Raw genomic sequence first — 26,782 nt, forward strand, 5'->3', positions numbered from 1 at the left:
GCTCTGCCAGGATTTGCCTGGAGTCTCTAAGAATTGAAGATTAATCTCTGGGATACTGAAACGTGGAGAAAAAAAACACATCACAGAAGACAAGAAAGGAAACTCTTTAACTTTGTTTATCAATGGTAAAAAAAATGTCAGGGAAAGGCAAGGCTGTTTGGTTGACAATCGGGATTCATCCAGTTTAGGGGAAGCGATGGCCTAGTGGTATTATCGCTGGACTATTAATCCAGAAACTCAGTTAATGTTCTGGGGACCCGGGTTCAAATCCTGTCCACAACAGGTGGTGAAATTTGAATTCAATAAAAAAATTTGGAATTAAGAATCTACTGATGAAACCATTGTTGACTGTAGGAAAAACTCATCTGATTCACTAATATCCTATAGGGAAGGGAATCTGCCTTCCTCACCTGGTCTGGCCTACATGTGACTCCAGAGCCACAGCAATGTGGCTGATTCTCAACTGTCCTTGGGCAGCTAGGGATGGGCAATAAATATTGGCCAGCCAGCGACACCACATCAATGTACAAATTTCCATTATCATAGAACCATAGAACCGCTATAGTGCACGTGGAGTCCATTCAGTCCATCGAGTCTGCCCCAACTCAGCATCGTACCCAGCCCCACCCACCCAATATCCATAACCCCGTGCATTTACTATGGCTAATTTACTCAACCTGCGCATTTTGGGACACTAAGGGGCAATTTAACACGGCCAATCCACCTAACCGACACATCTTTGGACCATTACGATTGGTGCTCCAGATATTCCAATGAGGGAAGATTACTGTAGCCACCTTCTGGCGGAGCACTACCTGAAATGGTGGCAGAAGGTGATTTAGTAGTAACTTTCAAAAGGGAATTGGATAGATTCTTGAATGGGAAACAAAAGAAATGCCTGGAAAAGAGCAAGAGGAGTGGGAAGAGTGGGATAAATTTCACAATGAGCTGTTATAGACACATTGGGCTAAATGGCCTCTTTCTTTGCTGTAAAATTCCATAGCACGCCAAAGGCCCCTGGCATTAAGATTTTGCAGATTCATTTTGGGGGGACAAAAGGTATGTTACCTGAGATAATTCCTCATTCCTCTATTCACAAGACAGTGCGCTTGATAACAGGAACAATCCAGCAAGGACATAGAATTATAGAATCACTACAGTGCAGAAGGAGGCCATTCGGCCCGTCAAGTCTCTGCTGACCACAATCCCACCCAGGCCCTATCTCCCTAACCCCATGCATTTACCCTAGCTGGTCCCCCTGACACTAAGGGGCAATTCAGCATGGCCAATCCATCTAACCCGTACATGTTTGGACTGTGGGAAGAAACTGGAGCACCCAGAGGAAACCCACACAGACATGGGGAGAACGTGCAAACTCCGCACTGACAGAGACCCACTCAGTGAATACAACCCTGGCGCTGTGCTAACCGCTGCGCCACCATGTCACCCACGCTTCACATCATCGGGTGTACTTGCAAATTTAGACAATAGTTACTCCCACCTCCTCCAGACTATGCAGTTTGGTGTCCTTGTAAAAATAAAATCATCTTTTGGCCCAGTTAATGCGAATCCTGCTCAGGAGTAAGTGTGATAATGTACAAGGGCATGCGACTATCTGGTTGGAGATATCCCTGAATGTTTTATTAAAGGACAAAGAAAAGTACAGCACAGAAGCAGGCTCGTGCTGATCATGATCTCCTAACTAAAGAAAACTTGCCCTTCCTCGGACTGTACCCCTCTATCTCCTCTCTATCCCTATCACATGATAGCGGCATGATGGCACAGTGGTTAGCACGACAGCCTCACAGTGCCGGAGGCCTAGGTTCGATTCCCGGCTTGGGTCACTGTCTGTGTAGAGTTTGCACGTTCTCCTCTGTGTCTGTGTGGGTTTCCCTCTGGGTGCTCCAGTTTCCTCCCACAGTCCAAAGATGTGTGGGTTAGGTGGATTGGCCATGCTAAATTGACCCTAGTCTCAGGGGCATTAACAGGGAAAATATGTGGGTCAACAGGGATAGGGCTTGGGTGGGATTGTGGACAGTGCAGATTTGATGGGCCGAATGGCCTCCTTCTGCACTGCAGTGATTCTAGATCATCTCTTGCTCCAATTGCACTGCTCGGTTAAGCGCCCTTTTTCTCACCATTATCAAAGGCTTTCAGAAAGCATAAAAAACACAAATACTTTTTGAATGCCTTTGTGGTTTTTCGCCCCCACTCCCCAGGGTTTTTCCACACAGCAGGGTCTCAGAGATTAATCTTTAATTCTTGGATAGTCCAGGGCAGTCCTGGAGGGTTGACAGCCCTGCCTGATGCACTGGTTTGGATAATCAGATGCCTGGGCTCTGGGAAACAGCAGGGTTTAGCGGCCCAGTACGGTGACCTGGTGTGGGAACCCTCGTGTCTCTGGCGTTCCTGTTAGTTTGCTCCTCCAGGAAGCACGTTCACACGGAAATAATAAGAGAAATTGGGAACTCTTCTCTCCTGAAAAGGCTGCGGGGCACTGGAAATTTGCCAGATTGATAGATATTTGTTGGGGAAGGGTGTCGCGGAATATAGAGCAAATGGTGCTTCAATGGAGTTGTGCTACAGATCAGCAATGATTTAATTGAATAATGGAACAGGTTTGAAGGGCTGAAGGGCCTCCTCCTGCAGGGGCCAACAATCTAATGAAAGATTCATCTCACCCTCTGTTCTTGACCCCGAGGCCCTCAGTTTTACTCTTGTTTAATGAGTTAGCTTCCTTTTCTGGTTCCCCCGTGCTCCCGAACAAACCATGTCATCTTTCAGTGTGATACTGGTGTAGTGAAAGGTCTCATAAGAACATAAGAAATAGGAGCAGGAATAGGCCGTCTACCCCTTCGTGCCTGCCCCGCCATTCAATAAGATCATGGCTGATCTGAAGTGGATCAATTCCACTTACCCACTTTCTCCCCGTAACTCTTAATTCCCTTGGCGATCAGAAACCTATCTACCCATGACTTAAACATATTCAACAAGATAGCCTCCACCACTTCAATGGGCAGAGACTCCAGAGATTCACCACCCTCTGAGAGAAGAAATTCCTCCTCAACTCTGATCTAAACTCTTATTTTGAGGCTGCGCCCTCTAGTTCTGGTTTCCTTTCTAAGTGGAAAGAATCTCTCTGCCTCTACCCTATCTAGCCCCTTCATTATCTTGTAAGTCTCTATAAGATCCCCCCTCAGTCTTCTAAACTCCAACGAGTACAGGCCCAACCTACTCAATCTCTCCTCATAAACTAACCCCCTAATCTCCAGTATCAGCCTGGTGAACCTTCTCTGTACTCCCTCCAAGGCCAAAATATCCTTTTGATATATTGTTAATTTGTTCTTTGTTGGTGTCTATCTGTCAGATACAGATACTATCCTAGGTCTGTCTGTTTTTTATTAAGGAAGTCAAGTGATATGTTGCTACATATCTTCAGTCATGCACCCTCCCTGGACTCAGTCAACCTAGTAAGACAGATCATCTGAATATCCATTGCCTAACTGTATAGAAGGTACCTCTTTTTGCAAAAATGCAGTGCCAATTAGCAAAGAGCACAGAAAGCCAGCCCCCATGTGGCTCCTGCCACAACCCAGGGATCTTCAGTCTAACGTGCTCCCAACTGAGCTATTACAGCTTGCACTGTATAGAAGGTAATTACTAGCTAATCATTTAACCTTCAATATACAAATGACATTCTAATTGGACAATGGAGTTGGGTTTGAGGTGCCCCTGTTAGACAGGTGGTCAACCCAAAAGGCAAATCTGGTGCTGTGTTGAGGTTGAACCATGAGATGTTTCCTCAATCTTCTATCAGGTATTTTGAGTGAGCTGGAGACACCATCTCATGCCTGGAGAAACCCGCAAAGACAGATGCTCCACATAAACACTGAATGTCCAAGTCATGCTGCTCCCCCTTAAGGCCAAGTGTGGCATTCCACCTGAATACTACCATGAACTGATCGGGTGGTGATTGATTGGCATTAGGTCATCAGCACATCGATAATGAGGGGAAAGTGAGACAGTCCCGCCCGCCACTGGAATCATAGCGGGCAAGTCACAGACCATGCAAAGTTCCATTAAGCTCGGGCGAGATTTTCCAGTCTTGGGGAGAATGCACCAGAAAATCCCACCCATTTCATACTAAGGATATCTGTGGGGGGAACTAATTAGAGTTGGAAGTGTCCTGATGATTTGCTTGCATGCATTTGCAGTCAATCATGTTATTTAGAAACCACTTTAAGGATGGGACACAATCAGGGCATTGCTTCAGTGTATTTTGTGCCCATTCCATTCCTGTGTATAATAGGCTGATGCAGAGAGTAAACTTGGCATTGACTCAACCCTGATGTGCGATTACCTAACTCTCCATTTGTTCAATAGAATGCTTTGATACTGACAGAGTCTGTGTGACACTGACAGTCTCAGGCTGTGACACTGACAGTCTCAGGCTGTGACACTGACAGAGTCTCTGTGACACTGACAGTCTCAGGCTGTGACACTGACAGAGTCTCTGTGACACTGACAGTCTCAGGCTGTGACACTGACAGAGTCTCTGTGACACTGACAGTCTCAGGCTGTGACACTGACAGAGTCTCTGTGACACTGACAGAGTCTCAGGCTGTGACACTGACAGAGTCTCAGGCTGTGACACTGACAGTCTCAGGCTGTGACACTGACACAGTCTCAGTCTGTGACACTGACAGAGTCTCAGTCTGTGACACTGACAGAGTCTCAGGCTGTGACACTGACACAGTCTCAGTCTGTGACACTGACAGAGTCTCAGGCTGTGACACTGACAGTCTCAGGCTGTGACACTGACAGAGTCTCAGGCTATGACACTGACAGTCTCAGGCTGTGACAGTCTCAGGCTGTGACACTGACACAGTCTCAGTCTGTGACAGTCTCAGGCTGTGACACTGACAGAGTCTCAGGCTGTGACACTGACAGAGTCTCAGGCTGTGACACTGACAGAGTCTCAGGCTGTGACACTGACAGTCTCAGGCTGTGACAGTCTCAGGCTGTGACACTGACACAGTCTCAGTCTGTGACAGTCTCAGGCTGTGACACTGACAGAGTCTCAGGCTGTGACACTGACAGAGTCTCAGGCTGTGACACTGACAGTCTCAGGCTGTGACACTGACAGAGTCTCAGGCTGTGACACTGACAGAGTCTCAGGCTGTGACACTGACAGAATCTCAGGCTGTGACACTGACAGAGTCTCAGGCTGTGACACTGACAGAATCTCAGGCTGTGACACTGACAGAATCTCAGGCTGTGACACTGACAGTCTCAGGCTGTGACAGTCTCAGGCTGTGACACTGACACAGTCTCAGTCTGTGACAGTCTCAGGCTGTGACACTGACAGAGTCTCAGGCTGTGACACTGACAGAGTCTCAGGCTGTGACACTGACAGAGTCTCAGGCTGTGACACTGACAGAGTCTCAGGCTGTGACACTGACAGAGTCTCAGGCTGTGACACTGACAGAGTCTCAGGCTGTGACACTGACACAGTCTCAGGCTGTGACACTGACAGTCTCAGGCTGTGACACTGACACAGGCTCAGGCTGTCACACTGACTGAGAGTCTCTGTGATGCTGATAAGAGTCTCAGGCTGTGGTGACCATCCGTGTGAGTGACAGGGTTTCACCAGGGCAGTGAATTTCTCTGGTGCAGCTTCTTTCTTTATGAACATTTTTATAGAAGTCACTTTGCCCAGTCTGGAGGTGGCAGGTCTGGTTAGTAGGGCTGCCACACGTCCCGGCTCCCTCTCCTTAACTCACATCTGTGGTTGTGTTGTTGAGGTGGCTGATTCCAAACATCCCACCTGGGCTAGTTGCCAGTCTGATTACCAAGATGATGCCAGACCCAATGCCCGCTCTGCTCGTAAGTCTCAATCTCACAATAGTAGGGGCACTCTAATTTTCCTCACTGCCCTGGGATAGAGAAAGAAACAGTCAGTATTCCCACTCCCTCGTCATTATCCAGCAACTCCTGCCATATCCAAGCATGGACATTAGTTGATGGCAGTGTCTGACTTAGCTACGATGGCCACTATGGTTGAATAGCTCACTAATAGGTTGGCACGGGGGGAAGATCCAGATACCAGAAGGCTACATGCCAGGTGTCTGTGGCAACCAGTGAGGAGTAGGAGAAGGAAATTGGAGAGTTAGCCGGATAAATCAGATGTTGGAGCTGATTGCGGAATTAGCTGTCACCCAGTTAGATTCGACTTCTCAAACAATCTGTTAGTTTTTGATGTCCTTGGCAGAATGCGAACAGTTTCTGTAACAGCACCAAGACAGAACAACAGCCCTCCAACACTGATGTAAAAATCTAAAAATAGGAATTTCAGCACAACTTTCACAGAAGGTCAATGTCAATGCAATTCACATGGCTCTTTAATGGATCCGGGGGTTTTATTCACTGGCTACAGGGAGCTTCTCAAGCCCCTGGAGCTGAAACCTTATCCAGAACCTCTTTCAAACTAGCATCAGCCTCTTCCACCCCCAACCCCGCCTTGTTATCACATTTACAAAACCCTAACGATGGTGATGGAGATAGACAGTGAGGGGCAATGTCAGCACAGCATTTATTACACCGACCCCACTGGCAAAGAAAGAAAAGACCAGTGGGGTGGGGGGGCGGAATGTAATTTAAACAGTGAGTGGTATTGCTCTGAAATGTGGAACAGATTCCTCAGATAAATTTCCTGAAGATGAATATTGTGCAGGGCAATGTGGAATGAGCAGGCGTGCAACCGATGAGCTGGATACCTCTTTCAAAGGGTCACATAGGCATGACAGGCCGAATGGCCTCCTTCTGTGCTGTAGGATTCTATGATTTAAAGGATGAGGAGAGGTTGAGGGTGAAAGATCAGCTGGATCTTATTGAATAGTGGAACAGGCCCCAAGGACTGCTGCTGTTTCTGATGTCCTAATGTGGGAGAATTAGAAGATTTTTGGGATTGTGATGGAGATACTTTGAGGGAAATATTTTCAGTCAGCTCCAATCGCACGCTGAAGGTTCACACCAACACGTGATAAAATATAGAGTGACTCAGCGCACCTTCCACAATGCCCGTCTCCCCACTGTGTCCGCACTGCCAATCCGTCCCAGTTATCCGGGGAGTTTGCTTAGAATGGTGCAACACTCCGCACCCTCACTCCGCACCCTCACTCAGCACCCTCACTCCGCACCCTCACTCAGCACCCTCACTCCGCACCCTCACTCCGCACCCTCACTCAGCACCCTCACTCCGCACCCTCACTCAGCACCCTCACTCAGCACCCTCACTCCGCACCCTCATTCCGCACCCTCATTCCGCACCCTCACTCCGCACCCTCACTCCGCACCCTCACTCCGCACCCTCACTCCGCACCCTCACTCCGCACCCTCATTCCGCACCCTCACTCCGCACCCTCACTCCGCACCCTCACTCCGCACCCTCACTCAGCACCCTCACTCCGCACCCTCACTCCGCACCCTCACTCCGCACCCTCACTCCGCACCCTCATTCCGCACCCTCACTCCGCACCCTCACTCCGCACCCTCACTCCGCACCCTCACTCCGCACCCTCACTCCGCACCCTCACTCCGCACCCTCACTCCGCACCCTCACTCTGCACCCTCATTCTGAACCCTCACTCCAAACCCTCACTCTGCACCCTCACTCCACAAACTTATTCCGAACCCTCACTCTGCACCCTCACTCCGAACTCTCACTCCAAACCCTCACTCCGAACCCTCACTCTGAACCCTCACCCTCGACCCCTACTCTGAACCCTCACCCTCGACCCCCCCTCTACACCTTCACTCTGAGCCCTCACTCTGAACCCCCACTCTGCACCTGCACTCCACACCCTCACTCTGCACCCCCACTCCGCACCCTTACTCTGAACTCTCACTCCGAACCCTCACTCTGAACCCTCACCCTCGACCCTCACTCTGAACTCTCACTCTGAACCCTCACTCTGACCCCTCACACTGAACCCTCACTCTGATCCCTCACTCCAAACCCTTACTCTTGACACTGACTCTGAACTCTCAGCCTCAATTCTCACTCTGACCCCTCAGTTTGAACCCTCACACCAACCCTCATTCACTCTGAACCCTCACATTGACCCCTCACTCTGAACCCTCAGTGTCTTCACAGAGAGTGAAAATGCTGTAATAAAAAGTGGTGTTGCTGGTAAACACTCAACAAGTCTTGTGACCTCACGGGACCTCATCAGTACTGATGACTGATGAACAATTTAGCAAATTGTGTCTCACATTCCCAGGATCAGGATGGTCCTGGGCTGCACATGTCGGGTTACAACCAAGGGAGGCAGGGATAGATTCTTCAATATCCTTCTCAATTTCACATCCGTTAGAGACTCTTTTGGTTGATGTAGAGCTTGTTGTCTGCATAGAAATCATCAAATTGCATGTCCATCCATTGTATAAACTACAGATTCATTGTGAAATGTAGGAGCCATTTGATTAGTTCCCACATTGCTTTCTCCCCCCTCTCTCCCCCTCCTCCTCCTCCTCCATTGTCCGTTCTGTCTCTCCTTTTGCTCTCTTTGCCATTTGTTTTGCAGTTGAGATGGATTTAATGAGGCTGCCTCTTATTTCTTTGCCAATAGGCCATGGCCAACCGGAAGCACGTGGAGAGCATTGCTAAGAAGAAGCTGGATTCGCTACTGAAGGAATCGAAAATCCGAGACCGGGAAGATCCCGACAGCTTCAGCGTCAACGCCATCCCTCAGGGGGGCAAAATCTGCCAGAAGTCGGAATCAAAGAAGGTAGCCCCAACTCCGCCCCTCAGTCGCCCTCCCTCGCCACCCACCGCCACCCCCATCCCCACCACACCATCTCCCCCCCACCCCACCATCCCCATCCCCATCACCTCATACACTCCCCAGCAGCTCAGGCTACCTCAGTTACATCTGTTTGACAAAAACACTCCCTGTCCACCAGGGGATGGCACAGTGATTAGCACTGCTGCCTCACAGCGCCAGGGATCTGTGTTCAATCCCAGCCTCAGGTCGCTGTCTGTGTGGAGTCTGCACATTCTCCTTATGTCTGCATGGGTTTCCTACAGGTGCTCCGGTTTCCTCCCGCAGTCCAAAGATGTGCAGGTTAGGTTCATTGGTCGTGCTAAATTGCTCCTTAGTGTCCCGAGGTGCATAGGTTAGAGGGCTGAATGGAGTAAATGTGTGGGGTTATGGGGATAGGGCCTGAAGTGCGATTGTTGTTGGTGCAGACTCAATGGACCAAATGGCCTCCGTCTGCACTGTAGGGATTCTATGATTCTATTTCTATAGCTCAGTCACTGAGGTTGTGGGTTCGAGCCCCCATTCCAGACACATGGAGCCGGATTTCCCCGCGGATCCAGCAGTGTAGTGTCTCACCATGACTACCCAGCAGTCCATTCACCAGCATGAGATCAGCTAGTCCTGCCTCACTGTGTCCACTGAATAAAAACTTGCATTTATGTAGCGACTTTCACACAGAAAGCTTCACAGAAATGTAATGAAGGGAAAATGGACCCTGCGGCAGTGCACGAAATCCTGGTTAAAGAGCTTGGTATTGAGGAGTAGAGAGGTGCAGGTATAAATTCCTGAGATTGGTGCCTAGACAGGTAAAAGCAGAGCCACGAAGAGTGAAGCAATGGGGACAGGCATGAGAGCAGGTTCCGGGAAGATTATAGAGCTGGAGGTGATTACAGGGAATAGGAGGTGACGAAGATGTGAAAGAACTTTAACATTATGCAAATTTAAAGTTTATTTATTAGTGTCACAAGTAGACTTACATTAACACTGCAATGAAGTTACTGTGAAAATCCCCTAGTCACCACACTCCGGTACCTGTTTGGCTACACTGATTTGATTTCTGATTTTGGTTTTGATTTATTATTGTCACGTGTATTAACATACGATGAAAAGTATTGTTTCTTGCACGCTGTACAGACAAGAAACAATACGTTTCACTGTATGTTAATACATGTGACAATAATAAATCAAAATCAAAATTTAGCATGGCTAATGTACCTAACCAACATGTCTTTCAGATTGTGGGAGGAAACTGGAGCACCCAGAGGAAACCCACGCAAACATGGGGAGAACGTGCAAATTCCACAAGACAGTGACCCAAGCCAGGGATTGAACCCAGGTCCCTGGCACTGTGAGGCAACAGTGCTGACCGCTGTGCCACCGTGCCACCCCCAATTATGGGATTGGGAACTGGTGTGGATGAATGAGGGCAGGGATGGTGAATGAGAGGGATTGAATTTTAAGGGGCATCTTGACAAATACATGAGTAGGATGGAAATAGAGGGATTTGGTCCCCAGAAGGGTAGGGGGTTTTAGTTCAGAAGGGCAGACATGGTCAGCGCAGGCTTGGAGGGCCGAAGGGCCTGTTCCTGTGTTGTAATTTTCTTTGTTCTTTGAATGGTTCACCAAGGGATTATGCCACCCTGTTCTTGGCTGCCCCACTAAAGGGATTACATTCCCTGTTATCTTCTCCGTCAGATCCTTTTAACATTTTAAACACCACTTCAATGCTATGCTTTAACAGCGACAAATGAAGTTTTGCTTTCTTTAAGCTGTGTTATCAGTAATTACAAAAGCAATTCACAACAGAGAGGGAGCAGGTCTCCACAAGCGGCACATAGTCCTAATTGAAAGGATAAGATCAGCAATTAGAATTCAAGTGATGTGTTTTATTAAAACTGAAATGAGCTTTAACATAAGAACACCTTAAGCTGGTTCACCCCTGCTTGACTTAGCTCTCAGTGTAATTAAACTGCTTGCCTTGAGGGAATTAGAATTACCAGCAAACCAGTTTCAATGATTCTTCAATAGTACTCGATGGTTGTTATTCGGAAACGTGTGAGTAGAGTATCCTACGAGGAATAGATAAGGTTGTCTAATCTGGTTGATTATATTGCTAGACTTCCTGCCCCATCCCCTGGTTACTCCGTCCAATCAAACAGCAGCTTTTCCCCCTTCTCCAATTACATTTACCAAATACTGAAATAAAATGTAAAGGAAAGTCCCCCCTTTTTGAAATGCTCCTCCCCCCCACCCCCCTCAAGATTTTTCACACCAAACTAATATCCAGGATGTTAATCACTGTGCAGCACAGTAGCACAGTGGTTAGCCCTGCTGCCTCTCAGTGCCAGGCACCCGGGTTCGATTCCCAGCTTGGGTAACTGTCTGTGTAAAGTTTGCATGTTCTCTCTGTATCTGCGTGTGTTTCCTCCGGGTGCTCCGGTTTTCTCCCATACTCCAATGATGTGTTGGTTAGGTGGATTGGCCATGCTAAATTGCCCCTTAGTGTTGGGGGATTAGCAGGGTATATATGTGGGGTTACAGGAATATGGTCTCGGTGGGATTGTTTTCGGTGCAGACTTGATGGGCGGAATGGCCTCCTCCTGTATTGTAGGGATTCTATGTACGATCAAAGCAGTCGATCATAGAATCATAGAATCCCTACAGTACAGAAGGAAGCCATCAAATCTGACCGACCTCAATCCCACCCAGGTTTTATCCCCATAACCCCACATATTTAACCTTCTAATCCCCTGACACTAGGGGCAATTTTAGCATGGCCAATCAACCTAACCCACACATCTTTGGATTGTGGGAGGAAACCAGAGCACCCAGAGGAAACCCATGCAGACACGGGGAGAATGTGCAAACTCCACAAGATAGTGACCCAAGGCTGGAATGAAACCCAGGTCCCTGGCGCTGAGAGGCAGCTGTGCGAACCACTGTGTCACCATGCTGTCCACATACAGCAGGTTAGTACTAGTCACAAAAACGTCCTGATTTTCTGCTCAGTGAAGTTTCTCTTTAACCTTTGAACCAGAGATGGTTACTGTGCAGTGGGAGGCCATTCAGTCCACTGTTTAGTGGAACAGTCTGTATTTATTCAGAGGGCAGAACTGAGAGAACCCTGAACTCATGGAGTGAGTCTTTATAATGGGATGTTAAACTGAAAGCAGCAAATAGTATAAAAAGAATGTGCTTTAAATTCACAGCTACTCCTTCAGTATGCAGTGTACGTATTGGGCTGATGGGGAGAGATCTGATTCTTCATTACAATGTCCGGTATGCAGTTAGCATTGAGCTGGCAGTTAGCCAGTGTTCTCAGAGGGAGGTCATCAAGCCTGTTCCACCTTTCAGGGAGAGCTGAGTTGTGGAGTCTCTCCATTCACCAGCTTCATATCCTTGACCAGTGAAAGCCTATCAATCTCAGGTTTAAGATTACTAATTGAACTAGCATCAAGTGACATGCAGCCCCTTTATGTCTCATGTGACCTTTTCTCTCCCCTCACCTCAGAAATGCAGCTCTGGGTCCCCGTCTGCAGTGGAGAAGTCTGCGGTAAGTTGATTGTTCCTTGATTTGTGTTAGTTAGATACGCCTCTTGGGGCAAAGGGGATCGAAGGACATGGGGGTGGGGAAGGTGGGATCAGCTATTGAGTTGGATGATCATAATGAATGGCAAGCGGACGCAAAGGGTCAAATGATCTCCTCCTCCTCTGATTCTCTATGTTTCTATGACCAGCAGGTAATAACTGAAAAAGATCACGGAGCTGTCACCGAGATTCAATTAAAGTAACTTAGGCTGCTAGTAACACGCTGCAATGGTGGGGCAGCTCCGTGCACAGTGGTTAGCACTGCTGCCTCACAGCGTCAGGAATCTGGGTTCAATTCCAGCCTCGGGTCACTGTCTAAGCAGAGTCCACACATTCTCCCCGTGTCTGTGTGGGTTTCCTCCAGGTGCACCGGTTTCCTCCCACAGTCTCAAAGATGTGTGGGTTAGGTTGATTGGCCATGCTAAATTGACCCCTAGGGGATTAGCAGGGTAAATATGTGAGGTTACCCAAATAGAGCCTGGGTGGGATTGTGGTCAGTGCAGACTTGATGGGCCAAATGGCCTCCTTCTGCACTGCAGGATTCTATGAATAATGTACCGCTGCTATCAGAGTGGCAGCCTCTGAATCGGAAGACCGTGTGCTCAAGTCCCTGCCTCAGAGCTGGCACCTCCGACAGTGCAGCACTCCCTCGGGACTGTCACCCTGAATTAGTGTTCCATTGTCTCAAGTGGGTTCTGAGCCCATGACATGACTGAATGATCGCTCCCTCGGGACAAACAGAGACAAACAATAAATGCAGCTTTGCAAGCATCGCCTACAAAGTCAACCCAAACCCGATAACTAATCCTGACCACAGCAGATTTGACGGAGAATTCTGGGCTGGGCTGTAACGTGACTTTAAATGCAGCTCCTGTGAATGGGCAGGCTGACACTGCCTGCTGGGATTAATAGATCAGCTGAACTGATTGGAGAGCCTGGAGACTGCGGGGAAGTGAGTGAGACAGCGAGGAGCCAGGCATGCCTGACAGATCTCCAGACCTCATCGCTGCGCTGTCAGATTCACCTCTGGTTCAAGCTGCAACATCACAGAGGGAGCGGAGGTTTCCTAAAGTGCAGAGATAGCACCAAAACAGGCCATTCAGCCCATCTTCCCACACCATGCCATCTCATTCTATCAACACATCCTTTCATTCTGTTCTCCCTCAGCTGTTTCTCTAACTTCCCCTTGAATACATACACGCTGTTCGCCTCAGCTACCCCATGTGGTAGCAAGTTCCACATTCTCACCACTCTTTCCAGTAAATTTCTCTGGAATTCCTTAAGACTATAAGACCATTCAGCCCATCGAGTCTGCGCCGTCACTCATTGAGATCATGACTGATCTGATGTAATAATCCTCAACTCCACTTTTCCATCTTATCCCATTCTCCTTGATCCCTTACTAGTTAAAAATCCATCTATCTTAGTCTCGAACATATTTCTACAACTCTCTGTGGTAAAGAATTCCACAGATTCCCTACCCTCTGAGAGTAGAAATTCCTCCTCATCTCTGTCTTATTGGATTTATTAGTGACTATCTTATGTTTATGGTTCCTACTTTTGAATTTCCCCACAAGGAAAATGTCTTCTCCATGTCGAACCTATTCATCGAGGTATTGTCGCTAGACTATTAATTCAGAAACTCAATTAGTCTGGGGACACTGGTTCGAATCCCGCCACGGCAGACGGCAGAATTTGAATTCAATAAAAAGTATCTGGAATTAGGAATCTACTGATAACCATGAAACCATTATTGATTGTTGGAGAAACCCATCTCGTTCTCTAACGTCCTTTGAGGAAGGAAATCTGCCGTCCTTACCTGGTCTGGCCTACGTGTGACTCCAGAGCAATGTGGTTGACTCTCAACCGTCCTCTGAAATGCCCTAGCAAGCCACTCAGTTTCAAGGGCAACCAGAGATGGACAATAAATGCTGACGCAGCCAGTGATGCCCATGTCCCATGAATGAATAAAAAAAATCTTAACCCATGACATTTGGTTGTGGTTTTAATGGGTAACATTTGTATCTCTGATTTCGGGGTTGTGAGTTCAGTCTTACCACAGGCCTTGCCCTGAGTGTTAGATTGTCAGAGGTGGAACTGTGTAGATGAGAATGTTAAACTGGGAGTCTGGTCTACTCTCTCAGGCTGTGGGGGAAGGGGGTGATGTATTAAACCACATGGCACTACATTGAATAAGAGCGAGGACATTCTCCCCAATGTCCTGGGCTGATATTTATCATTTGACCAACATCAGTGAAAAACAGATTTGTAAACAAAGCCAGCCAAGCTCTGAGAAACTAATAACTTAAAAATATAGTAAGTGTTGTGGCATTCATTTTACGCAGAGACGCACCTCCTATACCATTCTCACAAAGTATACATTTTAACCCCCTTCTGTATCCCTTCATGCTTTTAATGTCTCCAGGAAGGTGAATGTTTGTCAACTGCCAGAAATGATTCTTTTCACATTGCTGTAGTGGGATCTTGCTGTGCACAAATTGGCTGCCACATTCCCAATGCTACAACAGTGATTGGACTGGAAAGTACCTCACTGGCCGTGAGGTCCTCTGGGGAGTGTTGTGAAAGATGTATAAATGTGAACTCCTTGTCAGCATTAAATTATTCGAAGGCCGCTTTATTCCCAGTACAGTGGCAGCGTCTGTATGTCTGTGGGCTTTTCTCAGACACCAGACAAGTGTTGCATTGGCACACTGAATGAGGGGATAACATTCAGACAGCTGGCACCACTGTGCTGTATGTAACCTGTGTCAAATCTCAGCTGAAAACTTCAATGCTGCCACTGGATTGAAAATGGGAACATATTGTTTAATTTTGCAAGCCCTGTGAACATTGGAGGTGATTAAAAGGGGGTTGGGCGGTAACTTGTGAACAGAAACTGTGTCACACTGGCTGTCATTTGTGATTTTTTTAACTCAATCAGTTCAAAATATTCAATTCTATGCATTTTTTTTGTTTCCTCCCTATTTGATTGTCTCTTTGTCTCACTGGCTCTCCCTTTCTCATTCTACATCTGGGTTTGTGTTGTTCTCACTGTGTATGTCCCTTGCTTCCTGCTTTCTTTAAATTCATGTCTTCATTTCTGCTTCTCTTTCTCTATACGAATGTCGCTATGTGTTTCTCTATTCACTTGATACTTGTTCTCTTTCTGTCTGTACTGCTCTCTCCCCTCCCTGGTTCACTCTCTTTGCGCATCTCTATCTATGGTTCTGTCTCTCTCTCTGATTCTGTGTATGTTCTCTTTGCTTGTGTGTGTGTGCGCGTGTATGTTTGTGTGTGCGCGTGTGTCTCCTCTGTGTCTACCTCTTTCTGGTCTACTTTCTGTCTGTGTATCTCTCTGCCTCTGTGTATCTTTGATTGGTGTCTGTACATTCCTCTCTTGGAGTTCCCGCTCTGTGTCGATCTCTCGCTACATGGTCCCTGCTGTGTGTCTGTCTCTCCATCTTCTCCACGGATCTGTTGCCTCCTGACAGAGTAAAACGGAGGATGGCACCGACTCTGGAGAAGATCCGACATCTAACAAGAGGCATAGTCGATCCTTCATCGGCAGCTTTTCCAAGCGGAAGGTCAGTGAGTGTTGGTTTTTATCGGGACTGTGCAGAGTTAGCCTGTACAAAGGAAACTTTGGCCTAGAATGTAATCCCGCTGCAGTAACACCGACAATCCCTGGCACCATGTTGATGCAGCAAGTGCAAACTGAGGAGCTTGTGAAGGTGGGCTTTTGGCGTGACCCCTGGACAGGTGGGCCCACTATGGTTCAGTCACCTCAGTGTTAAAAGGTCATGGGTTCAAGCCCACCTCGAGGGTGGTGATGCAGGCTGACTCTCCCAGTGCAGGACTTTGACTTATAGATGTGGCATTAAGTCAAGGAGGCCCCCTTTGCCATCTCGGGTGGACATGAATAAAACATCCCATGGCACTATTGAAATAAGAACAAGGCTGTACCCCCATCCCGTGTCCTGGTCAATATACACCCCTCAACCAGCACTACTGATAAAATGATTCTCTGCTCATCATCACATTGCTGTGTGTGGGATCTTGCTGTGTGCAAATTGGCTGCTTTGTTTCCAACATTACCACGCTGACGCCTTGAAGGTACTTCATTCACGCTATACATTAAAATGTCCTGAGACGTGAAAGTCACTGTATAAAATACAATCTTCCTGTGATCAGCTTGTGATCAGTGACGCTCAGCCAGGATGGTACCGCTGGGAATAGTGTGTGTGGAAATGGAGATGGTTCCCGGAGTAATGGGCAGACATCCTGTGATTGTATCCACACAGCGGGTGCGTTGTGTACAGTGGGAGAATTGAATGACCCTGAATTCGGTGTCTATGTGGCTGAGTGGGTAAAGCTTCACTCAGGGATGTGGGAGTGTCCAGCAGCAGGGGTCACAGACTGAGAATACAGCTTAGACTGTTTAGGACAGAGATGGGGAGAAATTTTTTCACCCAGAGACTGGTCAGCCTGTGAAATTCACTACCACAGAACACAGTTGAGGCCAAAACATTGCATGTTTTCATGAAGCAGTTGAATATAGCACTTGCAGTGATGGGGATCAAAGGATATGGGGGGAAGATGGGATCAGGCTGTTGGGTTGGATGATCAGCCATGAGCATAATGCATGGAACAGGCTCGAAGGACTGAATGGCCACCTCCTGCTCCTAATTTCTATGTCCTCGGTTCAGTTTTAGGCAGAATGGTGGGCAGGGGCTACTGGAGTTAACCCCTTTTTGATCTAGAGAGGGGGGACAATCAGCTCGGGGCTCTCAGTGTGGTTATTTATCTGGGTGAGGCCAGGTTGGGTTTGCTTTTGACGCCTGTTATAGTCAAATAACATTTGTTGTTGAGGATGGTGCATGAAGAATGGCGGGGAGTTGCTCACTCCTGTAGATCGGGAATCCTCTCTGAGGATAAAGACAGTTGCCAGAAGCAATGTAAGTGTTTATCCAAGCGAGCGTTAATTCAATGTGAACGGATCATTCATTGCAGAAAAAGACAGTGAAGATGAAGAAGTCATCAAGCTTTGAGGATGATGAGGAAGACCATGACCACCAGGCAGCTGCTGGCCGAACAACAGTGCACATGATGAGGTAAGAGATGGCGATGAAGTAAAGATTCCAGTTTGGGAAATTCACAGAGAGGCTGCCACATTGAGGAGAGGAAAAGGAGCATCCAAATGGATGGTAACCATTGTAAGGAGGCCGGACACTATTGCCAGAATTTTATCGGCATGCCCGCCAGAAGACCATAAGAAATACCAGGAAAAATTAGGCCACTTGGCCCATTGAGTCTGCTCCGCCATTCATTCATGGCTGATATTTTTCTCATCCCCATTCCCCTGCCTTTTCCCCATAACTCCCGATTCCATAATCCCCGATCCTCTGTTCAAATTCTTCGTTGGCTTCGGGCCGGATCTTACGAGCCTTGGGCGGGCGAGGTGGTAAAATTCCGGCACATCAGTCAGCTGGCCACATGCCTTCTGGACTCATTCAAAATTTAGCAGCCTGACCCGAGGTGATCCTCACTCAATTTATTAACACTGGTATAAGAAGACAATTGCAGGTGAGGAAGGCCACTCTTCCCGTCAATCCTCCCCAAATCTCCCCTACTTTCAGCAACCGGTTGTTTCTCGAATAATTTTGATGGGCGCTATCTTACTGGCCGTCCACACCACGCTCCCACTGCAGCGAAGTCAGGGAACTTGGAGACCAGCCAGATCTCCGTTCACTGCAGCGGGATGGGAAAATCCTGTAAGTAGGAATGGTGGTAAGATTCTGGCCCAGTATTTCACATTCACCATTCCATTTCGATGTCCATTCTAAGTTTTCATAAGTTACATCTGTGCTCCCTTGTCCAACTCTGGCAATTTATTTCACAGTAACATTCAGGATTACCTTTTTCCTTTCCCTTTTTCAAAAATTCTTCTTAACTGAATAAAAATGCTCAAACTGGTAAGTCTGAGATCGACATGTTCTTCAACCCTCGGAGAGGTAGGAGTTCTGGGGATTACTGGCCCAATCAGAAAATATTTACACTATCCCATTATTCCTGACCGTCAAAAAGGATAAGGCCACAGAAAAATGAGATTGACCAGAATGAAATTATTGGCTTCAGTTGCTTGGAAAGATCACTCCCATTCATAGAACAACATGTTCAATTGCTCATTGTTATTTAGGGCCTGTTTAAGAAGGTTCACGCTGTGTGCTGCTGCTGTAGTTCCCCAGTACATTTGAGGGTATTAGGGAAAGAATTGTGTGGGTGCTAGAAACACAGTGAGGATTATTACAAGAGCTGTTTGTAGGGGAACATGGAGATTGTCGCCGATCTGACCAATCCCAACATTTCACATTCTCTCTCTCTCTGTCTCACTCAGACCCTCCCATCCTAGCAGCCATGATTGAATGGCGGAGCAGACTCGATGGGCCAAGTGGTCTAATTTTGCTTCCATGTCTTATGCAGAGCATGGTAGTTCCTCAGCTGAAGGAACCATATCGACTCCTCACAGGAAAGACAACTGGGTCTTGACATGGTTGTCCCAGGATTGCGAGCATTCAGTCTCTAGAAAGAGATTTGCTCAACATGTGTGCAGGTCAGAGAGTCGGCTGTGAAAATCAGTGCAGCGGATTCATGATGCTCTGATTTTTCCAGCTGTCAGTTTGCTCCGGAGGAGGCTTCCACAGTTTGGGATCTATGATATAGATTGCAATTTCAGAGTAAGGTGGCCATTCTGCAGGGTTGCTTTGACGGTATGTGGGTGAGTGAGGTGGCACTGAATAACTCTGCAAAACCTTTCCTCAACATTTCACATGTGCTTGTCCATGGTACAGTTGGTTACTCGTGGTCTAAGAAGGGAATTGGTTCAATGGCCTTTCCTTATTCCAAGCATGCTACATTTTATTTTTAGAAAAAAATGTTTTTTTTATTAGTCACAAGTAGGCTTATTAACACTGCAATGAAGTTACTGCAAAAATCCCCTAGTCTCCACACTCTGGCACCTGTTCGAGTATGCTGAGGGAGAATTTAACATGGCCAATGTACCTAACCTGTATGTCTTTGGACTGTGGAAGGAAACTGGAGCATCCGGAGGAAACCCACGCAGACACAGGGAGAATGTGCAGACTTTGCACAGACAGTGACCTGAGCCGGGAATTGAACCAGGTCTCTGGTGTTGTGATCCAGCAGTGCTAACCACTTTGCCACCGGGCATAAAAGCAATTAGGGTAGAATTGAGATGTTAAATTGTGGGTCTGTCTGCTCTCTCTAGTAGGTGGAAAAATAACTCGTGGTACAATTTCAGAGACCTCACAAAGTCCTCCTCCTCTGTGTCTATCCCCCAATCAACATCACGAAATCACATTACCCAGTCATTTGTCTCATTGCTGCTCCTGGGAGCTTGTTGTGTGTCAATTAGGTGTGGTGGTTTTCCTACATTACATTACATTGAATCAAATGTGATTCAACGGCTGCAAAGCTTTTTGAAATCCGCTGAGGTGGTGAAAGTCACTATATGAATGCAGGATCTTTCACTGCATTTCCTTTTTTCTCAGGAGTGGCAGGCAGAAGAAGACCATGAAGCTGTCACGAGCCCTCTCGGATCTGGTGAAGTACACCAAGTCTGTCGGGATGTATGATATCGACTCTGAAGGTGAGCTGGGCTTCCTTGTCTTTCCACAGAAAATCCGTTGTACTTGGAATGATGAGCAAGGTTTGAGAGCAGGCGCAGATAGACGTTGCCAAGTACAAATTCAGGGCATCTATTTTGGGCATGTGGAGGGAGAAGGTGCAGGCGCTGCACAGCCTTATCCAATTTGGCAGATGGAAGAGCTCCTTTTGCCGTACCAGGGGCTTATTCAGTGCCTTATTTACAAACATGGGCACTGGGTGGTGGAGTTTAGTAACCTATTTCCATACTTCATTCACTCACAGGCTAGATGCTTTCTGGCCTTTTGAAAGGCTCAGAGAACACTTTGAGGTGATATTTTCATTTAGAAAAACTTGTTCAAACCAATGAGAGAAAAGCCTTCTGCCAATTACACATTCTAATCCCTTAATGGATGCTATTTTCACCATTCTCATTCTTTATCACTACCATTCACATTCCTTGATTTGATTTGACTTAATTTGGTTTGGTTGGATTTGATTTGATTTGATTTATTGTTGCCACGTGTATTAATATCACGTGTATTAATATACAGTGAAAAGTATTATTTCTTGCGCACCATATAGATAAGATATACCGTTCATAGAGAAGGGAAGGAGACAGTGCAGAATGTAGTGTTATAGTCATAGCTAGGGTGTATGGTGTAAAAGTCAACTTAGTGTGAAGTTAGTCCATTCAAAAGTCTGATAGCAGCAGGAAAGAAGCTGTTCTTGAGTTGGTTGGTACGTGATCTGAGACTTCTATATCTTCTTCCCAGTGGAAGAAGGCAGAAAAGAGTATGCAGTGGAAAGTGTAGACAGAGTCTATGGATGGGAGGTTGGTTTGCATGGTGGACTGGGTTTCATTCATGACCCTTTGTAGTTTCTTGCGGTCTTGGGCAGAGCAGGAGCCATACCAAGCTGTGATAGCACAGAGGAACCAGTTAGTGCAGAGTTAGCCAAATTCATTCAGTTGGCAATTGAGCTGTGACACCTGGTCCCTGTCTAGGAGAGGGGAATGCTCAGTCAAAGGGGAATTGGATAAACACTCAAGGAGGAGATCTTTGGCCTCTTCCTGTGCTGGCATCATTCTGTGACAAGCTTGTTTCTACTTAGTGGCCCCACTATCTGATGGGAGTCCCTGTAGGTTGGGTGAGGTCAAGATCAGATTCACTTGAAATGAAGCCTGCTGTTGCCGATAAGCTGACGCATGAGGAACTTGACTGAAACCACGTGGTCCAAGAATGGATTTGTGCCTTTGGTGAGGGAGAGGAAGAGAACTGGGGGAGTGGGGAGAGACGGAGGCCAGTACATCCCAAGGGATATCACCCATTGGAATAGTGGGTGACGGGACGGGGTGCGTTCTGGGCCTCCTGCTTTCTCTATATCTCTAACCCCTGTTCTTTGTGCTTTGATCCGCAGTGTCGTGTAGCTGGCAGGTCTCTTCATACAGCGAGACCAAAACCCATCAGCTCCTCCAGCAAAAGCCGCAGCAGTTTGTCCGAATGAACCAGCAGCAGCTCTCCCGCATCTACCCCTCCTCCTACCGAGTGGACTCCAGTAACTTTAACCCTCAGCCCTTCTGGAATGCTGGCTGCCAGCTAGGTAGGGAGCAGAAACACCCATAGCCCCCACCCTCCCCTCCGCCTCACTCTCATCTTACCCTCCAACCCAATGGTCAACTCCAGTCGTGTATCGTAAAACTCCATCAGAGGTGGCTTTAGACACAATGATCGCAAGGTGTTCCTGACCTGAACTCTGATGTGATGGCACTTTGTGAAGGATAGAGGTGGGGGTCCAGTCTCCAAACAGGGACGGGCAATCTCTTGAGAGGTGGAGTCAAGATGCAGATCGGCCAAGATGTAAAAGCTTAATATTGGCTCAATCCCGTCCCTGACAGGAGGTTCCTCTGGAAGGGAAATTCAGTCAGTGGATAAAAGTGACACCCCTGCAGCTGAACCGCCTTGTACCAAAGCACCGGTTACGAAGCTGCATTGATGAAAGACAAGGTGCTGTTCTCCTAGGGCGGCACGGTGACACAGTGGTTAGCACTGCTGCCCCTCAGCACCAGGGACCCGGGTTCCATTCTGGCCTTGGGTTACAGTCCATGCAGAGTCTCCACATTCTCCCCCGTCTGTGAGGGTTTCCTTTGGAGGCTTTGGTTTCCTCCCACAGTCCAAAGATGTGCAATCTGAATTGCTCCTTATTGCCCAAGGATGTGTAGATGGAGCTAAGGGGAGGTATCAGCCAGCATGTGGTGGCACAGAGCCTAACAGTGACTGTATATTACGACCTGTCAGAGAGGGTTCAGTGGCATAGAAACCTGGGCACACCCATTTATTGGGAATAGGGAGCACAAGGTATATCCAGGAAGGCACAAAGAATCCCCGTTACTGTGCTCTAGTTCTGTCAAATCTTTTGCATCTGGAGATTAGACAACTAATTAATGTCTGATAAATGGGCAGTAACCTTCCACACTTATAGGCCTGTGGATTTCTTAGAAACAGATTTTCTTTTGAAATCACCTAATGGTTGTTAATAAAACAAAAATGATGGCCTAGTGGCATTATCGCTAACCTGTTAATCCAGAAACTCAGTTAATGTTCTGGGACCCGGGTTCAAATCCTGCCACGGCAGATGGTAGAATTTGAATTCGATAAAAAAATTAAGAATCTACTGATGACCATGAAACCATTGTTGATTGTGGAGAAAACCCATCTGGCTCACTAATGTCCTTTAGGGAAGGAAATCTGCCGTCCTTACCTGGTCTGGCCTACATGTGACTCCAGAACCACAGCAATGTGGTTGACTCTCAACTGCCCTTGGGCAACTAGGGATGGGCAATAAACACTGGCCAGCCAGCGACACCCATGTCCCATGAATAAACTTTTTAAAAAGCTATCATCTGTTTCCATGCTGTAACTATGGAACCACCTCGTACCCTCACATAAATATTCATTTTTCTGTGGCACTATACACCAGCTATCTGATGTGTTAATCATTCCGAGTATTTACGGAATAATTTTCCCATTGCTATCCATTCTTGGTCACAGTAGAATGAACTACAGCTACTTACCTGGAGTGTATCATTAAAGTCTCACAGTAGGGAGTATTGCAATATGCTATTACTGTCAATATATAGTTCTGTAATGTGCCCTATACTGACATCATCTAGATTGGAAACCCAAGTTGTTTCCTTTGAAGATTAGTAACGGCATAGAGTTCACTTTGCCTCCCTACAATGGAAAACCCACTTCTGTGGCCATTAATCCCGCGATGACACTCTCAGCCTTTGCATTGTGTTGTGTGCAATTCTACAACCGCTTGTCTCATTCTTCCCCTCTCTCTCTCTCTCTCTCTTCCTACAGTTGCATTGAACTACCAGTCTGAAGGAAGAGTGCTCCAGCTAAACAGAGCCAAGTTTAGCTCCAATGGGAACTGTGGCTATGTCCTTAAACCCAAGTGCATGACTCAAGGTATGGAAGAGGAAAGCTGGTTCACTAATGTCCTTTAGGGAAGGAAATTTGCTATCCTTATCTGGTCTGGCCTACATGTGACTCCAGAGCCACGGCAATGTGGTTGACTCACAACTAGGAATGGGTAATAAATGCTGCTCATGTCCCATGAATACATTTTTTAAAAAGCTATCATCTGTTTCCATGCTACAAGTGTGGAACCACCTCGTGCCCTCACATAAATATTCATTTTTCTAAGGCACTATACACCAGCTGTCTGATGTGTTAATGAATCTGAGTAGTTACAGAATAGTTTTCCCATTGCTATCCATTTAAACAGTGGTTTTGTTTTGGGCAAGTGGGCAGGGGCTGGAGCTAGAGCTCGGGAAGTGGGGTCTGGCTAAATGACATCAAACCCTGAGATCTCTGAAAGCTGAATCGAGCCCAGGCCCAGCTCCTCTGGACTTTAGCTGAGTCAAGGATATTCCTATCGTTCATTCTGAGCCCTGGCTTTGAGTGGATCACGTTCTGAAGGGGATACAGGTCTATTTGGTAAGGCATTAGGTGCTGCTGTATGACAGACTTCATCTCCACGTCTGTATCTTCTCCGTTCAGATCCAGCCCAGACAGATAGCTTGACAATGTCTGCTGACTGCTAATGATCAAACACGAGACCCTGACTGATCTCAATCCAGTTACGAGTTGGAACAAATTTGTTGTACAAGATTGCTTTTCAATTACACACCACCTGCAATAGGTATCCTGCTGAATGAGGATGTACAGTACGTGGCTGCTAATCTGCCAAAGATCACAATCAAACTGAGCAACTCTCTGCACCTTCAGACAGATCTTTTCACATAGAATTTGCAGCTCAGAAACAGGCCATTCAGCCCAACTAGTCCATGCTAGTGCCATTGTGTCAGCATAACCCTCAATTGCCTTCTCTTTTATGTATTATATTTACCTAGTTTTCCCTTGAACACAGCGATGGGTGACCTAGGCTAGTGAATGTATCGCATGGGTAGCCCTCCTTCATCTCAGTGGATCACAACATTGAAATCAGGCTTCTTCACTAACCATGACCCCATGAATAAGATTAAATACACGCTGAGTATTTCACAATGAGTTATGAAATGGCACAGTGCCACAGTGGTTAGTACTGCTGCCTCTCAGCGCCAGGGACCCGGGTTCAATTCCAGCTTTGGGTGACTGTCTGTGTGGAGTTTGCACATTCTCCCCCTGTCTGCATGGGTTTCCTCCAGGTGCTCCGGTTTCCTCCCACAGTCCAAAAATGTTCAGGTTAGATGGATTGGCCATGCTAAATTGCCCCTTATTGTCAGGAAAACTAGCTAGGGTAAACAGATGGGGCGACGGGGAAAGGCCCTGGGTGGGATTGTTGTCCATGAAGTTTCAATGGGCTAAATGGCCTCCTTCAGCACTGTAGGGATTATATGCTTAATCATTTATATATTAAATAGAACTATCGTTAATTTCAAATAATAAAAACAAAAGAAATATTTACACTATGGATGCAGAGGGCACACACGGCTCTCACAGTCAATATTGTGAACAATGTAGCGCGTACCTCAGTTCACTCACCCTTGCTTTACATGCGTATCGCTTCAGCCATACCGGCAGGAAAAAAAACTGCATAACAGAAGTGGGGGTCAACAGTCCACAAAATGTCCTGTGGACTGCAAGTGCCTCCCCCTCCTTTCCTCCCAGGTCGCCCACCACTGCTTAAATACAGTTTACTATTCCCATCAGCATTTCCACCGATATGCCACTTCCACATTTTAATCACTATTTTGGTGAAGAAGTTTCTCCTGACTTCCTGATTGGATTTCTTAGTGACTATCTTACATTTATGGCCCCTAGTTTTGGCTTTCCTTACAAATAGACAGCACATCTTCTGTATGTGTTAGTCAGTCTTGTCATGATTGGTTGGCAAAGCCAGAGCAGACAAATCATTTGGAAGGTTTTAAGAGTGTGAAGACTGTGCAGTAAAGGTCCTGAACAGTTGCTTAATTCTGACTGTATTGGTCAACGTTTTTTCATAGAAATGTCTTTTAAACAATTTCAAACCTGTCACCTCCACATATTTCCATCGTTCAAATTGTTGCCCCTCACTGAGATATAAATATTCTCAGGAAATCTCAGAGCTGTGACGCTGTTTGTGCTCGCTATGTTGGATCTCGATGCTGGTGAGAGGAACATTTGTCAAACTTGGGCCAACTGGCCACGGTCATTCTCCCAGATCAGATGTGGACAAGGTTGAATGTCCAAACCCAGAGGAGTCCCTGCTGCATCAATCTGCTCTTTAAATCCCTTCCACCAGCTGTCCATATGGCCTCTCCTGCTCAGACTGACAATTCAATGCCAGATTATGCACAGCATTGTGCCGGCAAACAGCAATTGCCCCTAACAGGAAGAAATAAAATAGGTTGCCATGCCTGGCTTTAACCCCACATCTTAACAGTCAAAGGGTGTGCCCTTCCTCAATGTGTCCCCCACTCTGTGTCCTTCCTCAATCTGTCCCCCACTCTGTGTCCTTGCTCAATCTGTCCCCCACTCTGTGTCCTTGCTCAATATCTCCCTCACTCTGTATCCTTACTCAGTGTGTCCCCCACTCTGTATCCTTACTCAGTGTGTCCCCCACTCTGTGTCCTTACTCAGTGGGTCCCTCACTCTGTGTCCTTCCTCAATATCTCCCTCACTCTGTGTCCTTGCTCAGTGTGTCCCCCACTCTGTCCTTGTTCAATGCATCCCCTACTCTGTGTCCTTGCTCAATAAGACATCGCTGGATTCCGGGGAAGTGCCGGAAGATTGGAAAACGGCTAATGTTACGCCGTTGTTTAAGAAGGGTGCCAGGCAAAAGGCGGGGAATTATAGGCCGGTTAGTTTAACGTCCGTGGTAGGTAAAATGTTAGAATCCGTCATTAAGGAGGAAATTGCGAGGCATCTTGAAGGGAATTGCTTGATAGGGCAGACGCAACACGGTTTCATTAAAGGGAAGTTGTGTCTGACAAATTTACTGGAGTTCTATGAGGATGTGTCTAGGGCAGTGGATAGAGGAGAGCCGGTGGATGTGGTCTTTCTGGATTTTCAGAAGGCGTTTGACAAGGTACCTCACAAGAGGTTATTGCAGAAGGTCAGGGGACATGGAGTTGGGGGTAGGGTGTTAGTGTGGGTAGAGGATTGGTTGTCAAATAGGAGGCAGAGAGTGGGGGTCAATGGGTGCTATTCAGATTGGCGGTT

The 26,782-nt window shown here is 47.1% G+C and overlaps 1 protein-coding gene across 2 annotated transcripts in view; it reads left to right on the forward strand.

The window, feature by feature from the left end:
- plch2a (phospholipase C, eta 2a) overlaps positions 1-26,782 on the forward strand; it is a 170,606-nt gene that overhangs the window by 84,440 nt on the left and 59,384 nt on the right. For both annotated transcript variants that reach the window (XM_080215324.1, XM_080215323.1), the window contains 7 exons: positions 8,631-8,789; positions 12,334-12,375; positions 15,902-15,994; positions 17,421-17,521; positions 19,979-20,076; positions 21,492-21,674; positions 23,438-23,545. In XM_080215324.1, the coding sequence (XP_080071450.1) occupies positions 8,631-8,789; positions 12,334-12,375; positions 15,902-15,994; positions 17,421-17,521; positions 19,979-20,076; positions 21,492-21,674; positions 23,438-23,545 (784 nt within the window). The remainder of the gene's footprint in view (positions 1-8,630; positions 8,790-12,333; positions 12,376-15,901; positions 15,995-17,420; positions 17,522-19,978; positions 20,077-21,491; positions 21,675-23,437; positions 23,546-26,782) is intronic.

The sequence above is a fragment of the Carcharhinus amblyrhynchos genome, chromosome 30 (assembly GCF_965287045.1).
Source record: "Carcharhinus amblyrhynchos chromosome 30, sCarAmb.v2.hapA, whole genome shotgun sequence".
Taxonomy (NCBI): domain Eukaryota; kingdom Metazoa; phylum Chordata; class Chondrichthyes; order Carcharhiniformes; family Carcharhinidae; genus Carcharhinus; species Carcharhinus amblyrhynchos.